The following is a 12566-nucleotide window of genomic DNA, read 5'->3' as shown; positions in this document are numbered from 1 at the left end:
GTCTAAACTAGGACTAAACCAGGATAAACCAGGTCTAAAAGGACTAAACTAGACTAAACCATCTAAACCAGGACTAAACCAGGACTAAACCAGATCTAAACCAGGTCTAAACCATCTAAACTAGATCTAAACCAGGATCTAAACCAGGACTAAACCAGGTCTAAACTAGATCTAAAAATAAACCAGGGTAAATAAACTAGATCTAAACCAGGACTCAACCAGGTCTAAACTAGATCTAAACCAGGACTCAACCAGGTCTAAACTAGATCTAAACCAGACTCAACCAGGTCTAAACTAGATCTAAACCAGGACTCAACCAGGTCTAAACTAGATCTAAACCAGGACTAAACCAGGACTTCTAAACTAGATCTCTAAACCAGGACTAAACCAGGACTAAACCAGGTCTAAACTAGATCTAAACCAGGATCTCTAAACTAGATCTAAACCAGGACTAAACCAGGTTTAAACTAGATCTAAACCAGGACTAAACCAGGTCTAAACTAGATAAACTCTAAACCAGGACTAAAACCAGGACTTAAACTAAACTAGATCTAAACCAGGACTAAACCAGGTCTAAACTAGATCTAAACTAGATCTAAACCAGGACTAAACCAGGTCTAAACCAGGTCTAAACTAGATCTAAACCAGGACTAAACCAGGTCTAAACTAGATCTAAACCAGGACTAAACCAGGTCTAAACTAGATCTAAACCAGGACTAAACCAGGTCTAAACCAGGTCTAAACTAGATCTAAACCAGGACTAAACCAGGTCTAAACTAGATCTAAACCAGGACTAAACCAGGTCTAAACTAGATCTAAACCAGGACTAAACCAGGTTCTAAAACTAGATCTAAACCAGGACTAAACCAGGTCTAAACTAGATCTAAACCAGGACTAAACCAGGTCTAAACTAGATCTAAACCAGGACTAAAACAGGATTTAACAGGACTAAATCCTGCTGTGTGGACGTGTTTCTTCTTCTTCTATCAATAATATTTTTAATTTGGTTCAGTAAAGTCTGGACTTTTTATTTTCTTTTATCAGACAAAACTTCTTACGTGAAGATTTCCTCGTCTTTGTTTCTCTACAGCAAATCAAGTAATCCAAAGTAATCAGATTACATCACTCACTCAGTATCTACAGATTTAGAATTACATTTAAAAAACGAACAAACTAAATTAAAAATACATTGTAATAATAAAGAGTCACTCAAACATGTGCGAATGAAACAAAACACAACTCCAGGTCTGTTTTTGAGGAGGTAAGAACATTCTAACGTGACTTAAAGCTCACGAGGGAATTTTGTGTAATACAGGACCATTAAACGGTGAGATTAAATGACTGAAATGGAGTTTTATGTGTTGTTGACATTTCCCACCACTTCCGATTTTTTTGTACTTTTGTCTTTTTAATTTTTTCCACAAACGACCACTAAACTGATGTTATAAATACTGACCGCGGGTACAATCCCACCGAACCAAACCTGAAAACCCGGCACATGCATTTTAAAGTCTGTACTAGAGCCCGACCGATATGGATTTTGATGTGGCCGATACGATACCGATATAATGGGAGTTGGAGCTGCCGATATATTTAGTGATGTAAAAATTCACTGTAAATCTTGAATTATTAAAAAAAACTTAGGTTTGTCTCTGGTGGATTTTAAACTGGGTTTATTTAGGCAACATTTATTGTTATTCTGCCTTTTTACATGATATGTCATAGGACTAAAGCAGGTCTAAATCAGAACTGAACCAGGACTGAAAAAGGACTAAACCAGGACTAAAACAGATTTAAACCATGTGTAAAACAGGACTAAACCAGAACTGAACCAGGACTGAGTGTCTGGACTCGGTCTCTATCTCTCTTCCTCTCTCGACCTCAAGATTAGTCCTGGTTTATTGATTTTATGCTGAATATATTTATGCACGTTTTTTCTCTCCTATGCACACGCAGATTTTTTAAAAGTTTCGTTTTCAGCCGCTGCCACGAGTCTGTACGAGACGTGAAGAGAAAAAAGTGAGAGAAAGAGAAAACACGGCTCCCAATAAGGATCAGGCTCCCGTCGTTCGCTTCAAAGAGCCGAATCTAAGAGCCGCTTCGTTCACGACCGACCATCACTACTAGCGAGTAAATAAACTACCACTATTAGTCTTTAGCCGTAAATGCTGCGTGTCGCGGTAATTAATTATATGCACAAGTATCATAATTCACACGTCTGTTCACAGCTCATTTACATCAGTGCAGGTCCAGTAACAAATATACGACCAATATAATCACTTTACAATAGACCAATAGAAAACAGATAATCACAAACATATCAGAACGAACCAAAACTAGCTTCAAAGTCGACATATTTCCAACACTCAGCCTCACACAGGCTCCTCCCACATCACAAGTCTGAACTAATAAATGTCCTTTTAATCCAGACTCAAACCGATTGTCCGTAAAAAGAAAATAATCTCAGTGTTTGGATCTGAGTCTGAGTGTAAACAAACACACGTGAGTCTGTGGTGTGTTCAGGGACAGTACGACACACACAGACAAATGACTCCACAGATAAATACTGATGTGGAGACACATATTGGGTCATTTATTTGTCTGTAAATTGGATGAAATCAAGGGTGTCCAAACTTTTTTCATCAGGGGCCACATATCTAAACACAGACGAATCGACAGCCGTAGACTGATGTTCAGTACAGGGAATATTTGAAATATGTGCATGTTTAACACGTTAGAATGAGCCATCAGTCTTTTGTTCATGCTGAGATCCCTAAAACCACACACTAAATATGAAATATTAGCTTTATCAAGGTAGATTTAAAAAAAAAAAAAAAAAACTTGCAGTAAAAAAATATTTTTGAATTGATGCAAGGTAATTTGGGCCAATTCACCTGGAAGTCTGAGGGCCAAGAAAAATTTGTCTGAGGGCCGCATTTGGCCCCGGGGCCATAGTTTGGACATGCCTGGTTTAAATGAACATAATGTAGAGAGTCTAAGATTTATAACGAGGTATCACATGCCCATGGGAAATATCGGCCCATATAAGCAAACATATCGGCCGATAGACGATATGCTTCCAGGTGCTCATATCAGCCGATAATATCGACCAACCGATATATCGGTCGGGCTCTAGCCTGTACCTCGCAGATGCAGCCTTGAGGTCGGTGAAGTGCGTGTGCAGGATTCGTATGGAGTCGTAGCAGACCACGTTGACCACGTCGATATGGGCCAGTCGGCTGCGGAGCTGCGCCATCATCTGCCACCAGTCGTCCGACAGCATGGAGTAGAGCTGCCCCTCGTCCTGGCTCAGCGGCACGTACCACGACAGGATGTAGTCTCTGTACGCCAAGTCAAACACTGAAACGAGCGCAAAGAATCAGGCAAAGTCCAAAACAGTTGACACATTTACATGAGCGCTTTCATTTTAAAGCCAAATTTATTTATTCCTCCATCACGTTTCACATTTATTCTTCTTAAAACATAATTCCGGTCGTTCGGCGGACGCTCGTCGGCTCCTCTGACATGATCCGGACAATCAGGCTCCACCATCCACGTGTCATTCATTTGTTTGTTTTTCAAAATAAAACCAAAAATAAGAAAACGAAAAAAAAACAACTATTTTCTTCATTATTTGTCTCCAAAACCAAAATGAAAAAACAGATAACGATTCATTTTTTGTTTTTTTCAGTTTTTTTAAAATGAAAAGTGGAAAAAATATAACGACTGTTTCCCGTTTACGTCACTTAAAATGTGATGACGGACGGTTTTCAGCCCTGGTCTGGTCCCGCGCTCAATCTCGGTCGGGTCCCGGTCTGGTGCCAGTCCCAGTCCCGGTCTCAGTCCTGGTCTCAGTCCCGGTCCCAGTCCCGGTCTCAGTCCCGGTCCCAGTCCCGGTCCCAGTCCCGGTCCCAGTCCCGGTCAGTCCCGGTCCCGGTCCCGGTCTCAGTCCCGGTCCCAGTCCCGGTCTCGGTCCTGGTCTCGGTCCTGTTCTGGTCCCGGTCTAAGTCATGGTCTCAGTCCCGGCCTGGTTTAGATCTGGTTTAGACCTGGTTTAGACCTGGTTTAGACCTGGTTTTAGTCCTGGTTTAGACCTGGTTTAGACCTGGTTTTAGACCTGGTTTAGACCTGGTTTTAGATCTAGTTTAGACCTGGTTTTAGTCCTGGTTTAGATCTAGTTTAGACCTGGTTTTAGTCCTGGTTTAGATCTAGTTTAGACCTGGTTTTAGTCCTGGTTTAGACCTGATTTAGACCTAGTTTAGACCTGGTTTTAATTCTGGTTTAGTCCTGGTTTAGATCTAGAATAGACCTGGGTTCAGTCCTGGTTCAGTCCTGAATTAGTCCTGGTTTAGACTTGGTTAAAAACAAAAAAAAAACAGGGGGAAAAAAGAAAAAAAAGGGATATAGTCCAAAATGTGAAAACAGTAAAATCCCTCTGTGTAATCCATTTATTTCAACAAAGTAACTGTAATCCAATTCCCACTCACTGAAACAGTAACTGTAACTGAATACAGTTACTCATCATTTGTACTCTGATTACTCCGGTACATGTAATCTGTTACTCCCCGACTTGGTTGGTGTAGAGCGCACGCGAGCACTGCATGTCGTCTTTAACGCCCTTAACGATACGGTTTTCTCACGATTCTACACGAAGAGACGGAGAGAGACGGAGAGAGACGGAGAGAGACGGAGAGAGACGGAGAGAGACGGAGAGAGACGGAGAGAGACGGAGAGAGACGGAGAGAGATGGAGAGGAGAGAGATGGAGAGAGAGAGAGACAGAGAGAGACGGAGAGAGACGGAGAGAGACGGAGAGAGACGGAGAGAGACGGAGAGAGACGGAGAGAGATGGAGAGAGACAGAGATGGAGAGAGATGGAGAGAGACGGAGAGAGATGGAGAGAGATGGAGAGAGATGGAGAGAGACGGAGAGAGACGGAGAGAGACGGAGAGAGATGGAGAGAGATGGAGAGAGACGGAGAGAGACGGAGAGAGATGGAGAGAGATGGAGAGAGATGGAGAGAGATGGAGAGAGATGGAGAGAGATGGAGAGAGATGGAGAGAGTTTAGAGTTTAGAGAGAGTTTAGACCTGGAGAGAGATGGAGAGAGACCTGAGAGAGATGAGAGAGAGTTTAGATGGAGAGAGATGGAGAGAGACTGGTTTGGTTTAGAGAGAGAGGAGAGAGAGAGAGTTTAGAGAGAGATCCTGGAGAGAGAGACTGGAGAGAGATGGTTTAGAGAGATGGAGAGAGACTGGAGAGAGATGGAGAGACGGAGAGAGAGAGAGAGAGGGATGTGAAGGACAGTGACAGGAGGAAGGATGGAGGAGAGAAACTGACAGACTGGTGATGAATGGACAGAGACTCAGAGAGGAGGAAGAAGAGAGAGAGAGAGAGACTGACAGAGGCGTGTGTGTGATGAGAGAGAGAGAGAGACTGACAGAGGCGTGTGTGTGATGAGAGGAGGAAAAGAGAGAGAGAGAGAGACTGACAGAGGCGTGTGTGTGATGAGAGAGAGGAGATGAGAGGAGAAAAGAGAGAGAGAGAGAGACTGACAGAGGCGTGTGTGTGATAGAGAGAGAGAGGAGGATGAGAGGAGAGAGAGAGAGAGAGAGACTGACAGAGGCGTGTGTGTGATGATGACAGAGATGAGAGGAGGAAGAGAGAGAGAGAGAGAGAGACTGACAGAGAGAGAGAGAGGCGTGTGTGTGATGAGAGGAGAGAGAGAGAGAGAGAGACTGACAGAGAGAGAGAGAGAGAGAGAGACTGACAGAGGCGTGTGTGTGATAGAGAGAGAGAGAGAGACTGGAGGAAGGAGAAAAGAGAGAGAGAGAGAGACTGACAGAGGCGTGTGTGTGATAGAGAGAGAGAGAGGAAAGAGGAGAGAGAGAGAGAGAGAGACTGACAGAGGCGTGTGTGTGATGAGAGGAGGAAAAGAGAGAGAGAGAGAGAGACTGACAGAGGCGTGTGTGTGATGAGAGGAGGAAAGAGAGAGAGAGAGAGAGACTGACAGAGGCGTGTGTGTGATGAGAGGAGGAAAAGAGAGAGAGAGAGAGAGAGACTGACAGAGGCGTGTGTGTGATGAGAGGAGGAAAAGAGGAGAGAGAGAGAGAGAGAGACTGACAGAGGCGTGTGTGTGATGAGAGGAGGAAGAGAGAGAGACTGACAGAGATGAGAGAGAGACTGACAGAGGCGTGTGTGTGATGAGAGGAGGAAAAGAGGAAAAGAGGAAAAGAGGGAGGATCTGGTTTTCATTTTCATCACGTCCGAGTCTCGTTCCGTCCGTAACTTTTATCAGGACGTTTTTACGTCACTTTATCGTTCAAAAAAGCTGCGTGTGAAAATAAAATACTCACTGATCCAAGGACTAAACCAGGACTAAACCAGGTCTAAACCAGGACTAAACCAGGTCTAAACCAGGTCTAAACCAGGTCTAAAACCAGGACTGAACCAGGTCTAAAACAGGTCAAACCAGGTCTAAACCAGTCTATACCAGGACTAAACCAGGACTAAAACCAGGTCTAAACCAGGTCTAAAACCAGGACTAAACCAGGACTAAAACCAGGACTAAACCAGGTCTAAAACCAGGACTAAACCAGGACTAAACCAGGTCTAAAACCAGGACTGAACCAGGACTAAAACCAGGACTGAACCAGGACTAAAACCAGGAATAAACCAGAACTAAACCAGGACTAAACCAGGTCTAAACCAGGACTAAAACCAGGTCTAAAACCAGGACTAAACCAAGACTAAAACCAGGACTAAACCAGGACTAAAACCAGGACTAAAACCAAGACTAAAACCAAGACTAAAACCAGGTCTAAACCAGGTCTAAACCAGAACTAAACCAGGACTGAACCAGAACTAAACCAGGTCTAAACCAGGTCAAGGACCAGACCGGAACCCAATCGGGACTGAGACCAGGACTGAGGCCGGGACCAGACCAGGACCAGGTCGTGATTGAGACTGGGACTGAGACCAGGAACAGGACCAGAACTGAGACTGGGACCAGACCAGGACTGAAAATGGTTCAGTCCTGGTTCAGTCCTGGTTTAGTCCTGGTTTAGTCCTGGTTCAGTCTTGGTTCAGTCCTGGTTTAGACCTGGTTTCCTGGTTCAGTCCTGGTTTAGTCTTGGTTTGTCCTGGTTCAGTCCTGGGTCCTGGTTCAGTCCTGGTTTCCTGGTTCAGTCCTGGTTTAGTCCTGTTTAGTCCTGGTTTAGTCCTGGTTCAGTCCTGGTTCAGTCCTGGTTTAGTCCTGGGTCCTGGTTCAGTCCTGGTTAGTGGTTAGTCCTGGTTTCAGTCCTGGTTCAGTCCTGGTTCAGTCCTGGTTCAGTCCAGTCCTGGTTCAGTCTGGTTTAGTCCTGGTTTTCAGTCCTGGTTTAGTCCTGGTTTAGTCCTGGTTCAGTCCTGTTTTAGTCCTGTTTAGTCTTGATTTAGTCCTGTTTTAGTCCTGGTTTAGCTTCAGTCCTGGTTTCAGTCCTGGTTCAGTCCTGGTTTCACCTGGTTTCAGTCCTGGTGGTTCAGTCCTGGTTCAGTCCTGGTTCAGTCCTGGTTTAGTCCTGGTTCAGTCCTGGTTCAGTCCTGGTGAACTGGACTTTTCTAGTATCGATACCGGCGAAAAACGAGTATCCAGTTACTGTACTCGTTTTAGTATCGATTTGCGTCTGACTGTCGATACTTTTGACAACCGCAGTGACTCCGTTCACTTCTGCGCTGTGTTTTTGAACCGCACGCCGAGTCCTGATTGGATAATTGTTGTTTAGTGACAAGATAACAAATTAAATGAAATGATAATGAAAATCAGAGCTGGACTGGGACAAAGAGGAGCATTGAAGGAAGCGTCCGATCTGTCGGGAGCCGAGCAGATCCTCAGACGGAGGCGGCGAACGACGTAATGAAATAAGAGGCCGTGACCGATCCAGACGCTTTAACACAGACTGCGGCCGTCAGATGATTTACACGGGGAGTTTGAAGACTTTTTAACACAAGGTTTCAACAGAAGCCGCGTGTCCTTTTGTCCGTTTATTCATTTTTCAATATAAAACCAAAAATAAGAAAACAAAAAACAACAGTTTTCTTCATTATTTGCGTCCAAAACCAAAATGAAAAAAAACAGATAATGATTCGTTTTTTCAGTTTTTGATTTTGTGTTTAAATGAAAAATGGAAAAAACAGATGACGGCCGTTTCCCGTTTACGTGACTTCAGTGACTGCGATGCCGGACTTTTGCACCACGTACGGACTGAACCAGGACTGATCCAGGTCCAGGACCAGAGCGGGACCAGACCGGGACCAGACCGGGACCAGACCGGGACCAGGCTTTGACTCCGAGCTTTGACTCGAGCTTTTGACTCCGAGCTTTGACTCCGAGCTTTGACTCCGAGCTTTGACTCCGAGCTTTGACTCCGAGCTTTGACTCCGAGCTTTGACTCCGAGCTTTTTCCGAGTTTTGACTCCGAGCCTCAGCTTCAAGCTCCGGCCCTGCCATGGGCTCTGAGCCTCCGGTCTGGTCTTGTCTCGGTCTTGTCTCGGTCTTGTCTCGGTCTTGTCTCGGTCTTGTCTCGGTCTTGTCTCGGTCTTGTCTCGGTCTTGTCTCGGTCTCAGGCCCGGTCTGGTCCCGGTCTCAGTTCCTCTCTGGTCCCGGTCTGAGTCCCGGTCTCGGTCGGTCCCACTCTGGTCTGGTCCCGGTCCGGTCACGGTCCCGGTCCCGGTCACGGTGTCTGGTCCCGGTCTCAGTCCGGTCTCTCGCGGTCTCAGTCAGTCGGTCTCAGTCCGGTCTCAGTCCGGTCTCAGTCCCGTCTCGTCTCAGTCTCTCGGTCTGAGTCGCGGTCTCAGTCCCGGTCTCGGTCTCAGTCTCCGTCGTCTCGGTCGTCTGGTCACTCTCCTGGTCGGTCCGGTCTCACGGTCCCGTCTGGTCCCGGTCTCTCCGGTCTCAGTCCTGGTCTCAGTCGCGGTCTGAGTCCGGTCTCAGTCCCGCCTGTGTCTCGGTCTCAGTCACTCTGGTCCCGGTCCGGTCACGGTCCCGGTCACGGTCGGTCCGGTCTCCGGTCAGTCCGGTCTCAGTCGCGGTCTCAGTCGCGGTCCCGGTCTCTCCCGGTCTCAGTCCCGGTCTCAGTCCGGTCTCTCGGTCTCAGTCGTCCGGTCAGTCCCGGTCTCAGTCGCGGTCTCAGTCCCGCCCTGGTCCCGGTCTGGTCCCGGTCTCAGTTCCTCTCTGGTCCCGGTCTGAGTCCCGGTCTGAGTCCCGCTCTGGTCCCACTCTGGTCCTGGTCCCGGTCACGGTCCCGCTCACGGTCCCGCTCTGGTCCCGGTCTCAGTCGCGGTCTCAGTCCTGGTCTCAGTCGCGGTCTGAGTCGCGGTCTCAGTCCCGCCCTGGTCCCGGTCTGGTCTCGGTCTCAGTCCCACTCTGGTCCCACTCTGGTCCTGGTCCCGGTCACGGTCCCGCTCTGGTTGCGGTCTGGTCTCGGACCTGGATCAGTCCTGGTTCAGTCCGGCATCGCAGTCACAGACGTCACGGAAACGTAAATCCGCTTTTTTCCATTTTTAATTTAAACACAAATTCGAAAACTGAAAAAATGAATCATTATCTGTTTTTTTCATTTTGGTTTTGGAGACAAATAATAAAGAAAACTGTTGTTTTTTCGTTTTCTTATTTTTTGGTTTTACATTGAAAAACGAATGAACGAAGGACACACAGATTTTCAAACAATCTTAAAATCATTTTCTGTTTTTTAATTGAGGTTTTAGACTATTTTTAAAGCATGTTCTGTTCTTTGAGTTTTCAGATCATCTTAAAACAGTTTTGACACCGTTTGCTGATGTGTGGATTGAATCACCTCGATAACGTCTGAACATTCCACCATAGAGACACACGTAGAACACCTCTTTACCTTCTTTGAGCGCCTTGTCCACGTTGTGAGACACCACCACCCTCCGGCTCTGGCTCGGCTCCGGGACTGGCACCACGAAGCGGCCCTGGAACAAAACAAAACAAAACAAAACAAAATCAATACGAGACATGATGACGGACGAGGAGAGAGGAAGAGCGAGTGAAACAAATGGTACAACTTGTGACACGTGGCAAAAAGTCCTGCCGAAAAGACAAGACGCTGAGGTCTGTCGCAGCTCGTGCTGAAACGTTAAAGGCGCACCGTGGAACTTTGTGTCGCTGCTCTGTCTGGAATGTTCTGCAGCTCCACTTTACATTTATTCAATTACAGGTGGTTTTATAGCTTCAAAAATATCAAGAAAAATAGATGTCGTGATGGTTTAGTGCCCTCCACCACAAAAGTTACACAATGCAGCTTTAAAGTGGGGGTGTATTTTAATTCTAGAGGGTGTGAATCTGTGTGTCGTTCGTTCATTCGTTTTTCAATATAAAATCAAAAATAAGAAAACGAAAAAACAACAGTTTAATTCGTTATTTGTCTCCAAAACCAAAATGGAAAAAATGGATAACGGACGTTTCCCGTTTACGTGACTTCTGTGACTGTGATGCCGGACTTTTGCACCACGTACGGACTGAACCAGGACTGATCCAGGTCCGGGACCAGAGCGGGACTGAGACCGAGACAAGACCGAGACAAGACCAGAGGCTCAGACCCCGCGGAGGCTTGGAGTCAAAGCTCGGAGTCCACTCTGGTCCCGCTCTGGTCCCGCTCTGGTCTTGGACCTGGATCAGTCCTGATTCAGTCCGACATCACAGTCACTGAAGTCACGTAAACGGGAAACGGCCGTTATCCGTTTTTTCCATTTTTCATTTAAACACAAAATCGAAAACTGAAAAAACGAATCATTATCTGTTTTTTCATTTTGGTTTTGGAGACAAATAATGAAGAAAACTGTTGTTTTTTCATTTTCTTATTTTTGGTTTTATATTGAAAAATGAATGAACAACAGACACACAGATTGGTGTTAACTGTAACACGTCACATATTGAGATCACCGTGCTCCTTTTATTGTTTTGAAAATGCTACATTCTCCAAAAACAACATATTGACATGTTTTGTTTCGCCTCCCTTTGCGGGTCACTCCCCCTTCAGAGCCACACACCACATCAGGTTTGTCCAGTCGTCGTGTACAGTGAGTTTTGTGTCATGTTATTTTCTACTGTATTTCTTGGACTATAAGTCGCATTTTTTTCATGGTTTGGGTTAGGGATGGGCATTCGATGAAATTTTCTTAATCGATCGTCGGAAGAATTAACGATCGATTATCGATTAATCATTAACGTTTTTATATTAAAATGATCATCATTATTATTACTATCTGCACTAATCTGCATAAATAAATTCAACTTTACGACATATAAACATAACGACTCTAGAGCCACATCAGCTGTTTGACATTATAATGTGTTTAATTCAGTTTTGTTCAAATCTCACAGAAACAAAACTTAAAACCACATCACTAATTTACATAAACTAAGTGAAGATAAAACTCCAGCTCTTGTGTCGCTGATGTGGTTCAACTTGTGTTGGATTAAAAGACATGACTCAGGTGAATACAGGTCAGTGTGACCAGATTTGTGTTTGTCAAAACCAGGACAGCGTACGGGGGGAGGGGGGCGGGGCCTCGTCATCCACATTGAGCGACTCTCACCTGGTAAAACTTTTTCCCACTGGACACAGAAACATATGTGCTGCTTTATCCACTGTGCACATGGACTCACACTTGTCCCAACGCAACGGAAAGTGTGGAATTTCTTGTACAAATCATCGTTAAATCCACATTTGTGCTTCGGTTCGTTACAGACTGACCCACTGTTTGTGTCTCGCTCCTTCTGATGCAGAGACACATGTACACACCTGTTTGGTCACGACACACAGCAACATACATTCAGTTTGTCAATTAAAATGAACCTAATCAATGAAATTCTTAATGATCAATTATCGATTAATCGACTAATCATGCCCATTTCTAGATGGTACCATAAGAAATCTCTTTGCGGTTTATTTTTGCGAGCCATAATCCGCGTCTTTTTTTCAATGATTCCCTTGTTTGATTCTGATGAGTCATTTCCAGAGGAACAGTGAAGAAACAAATCGTTTTATCCCTTTCAGAGCGTCTAGACCACAGGTGTCAAACATAAGGCCCGGGGGCCAGATCCGGCCCTCCAAGACCTTTAATCTGGCCCTTGGCTGATTTTCAACTTAAATATTTTAATTAAAATCTTGTTAATTTTTTGCGGTGCTGAGCAGAGCAGCGTCTCCAGTGCCTCTGTACGTGGCCCCTCCCACCAGAGCAGCACAAATGAAGACTTGTCTCTTTCCAAACGCTCTTAAAGGACGATCGTTTTGACTGTTGACCGTGACACCCTCATCAGAAAAATGTCCAACATGAGAAAAGTGGAGCCGAGTGCAGGATTTTACAACAAAAACTGACTTATTCCTATTTGCACAAGTTCATGTTAAAACATTGTGTTGAAATTACATTTTTCTTAAAGTTTCAGGTTGTTCATAATATATATAATATATATATATATATATATATGTATATGTATGTATATGTATATATATATATATATTATATATACATTATATTTTGTAAAAGAAAGAGTTCATCAATTAAA

At 44.9% G+C, this 12566-nt stretch overlaps 1 protein-coding gene across 1 annotated transcript in view; it reads right to left on the bottom strand.

Annotated features, from left to right (window-relative positions):
- Window positions 1-12566, bottom strand: part of LOC110154533 (sorting nexin-25-like) — a 67927-nt gene that overhangs the window by 44612 nt on the left and 10749 nt on the right. The window contains exons 4-5 of the mRNA XM_055159574.1: window positions 9886-9970; window positions 3115-3360 (exon numbers count right to left, since the gene is read on the bottom strand). Coding sequence (XP_055015549.1) covers window positions 3115-3360; window positions 9886-9970 — 331 coding nt within the window. The remainder of the gene's footprint in view (window positions 1-3114; window positions 3361-9885; window positions 9971-12566) is intronic.

Source organism: Boleophthalmus pectinirostris, unplaced genomic scaffold (assembly GCF_026225935.1).
Source record: "Boleophthalmus pectinirostris isolate CB_2022bp ecotype Guang Dong unplaced genomic scaffold, ASM2622593v1 HiC_scaffold_23, whole genome shotgun sequence".
NCBI lineage: Eukaryota > Metazoa > Chordata > Actinopteri > Gobiiformes > Gobiidae > Boleophthalmus > Boleophthalmus pectinirostris.
Note: the sequence above shows the minus strand (reverse complement) of the source record. Positions and strands in the feature narration are given on the sequence as shown.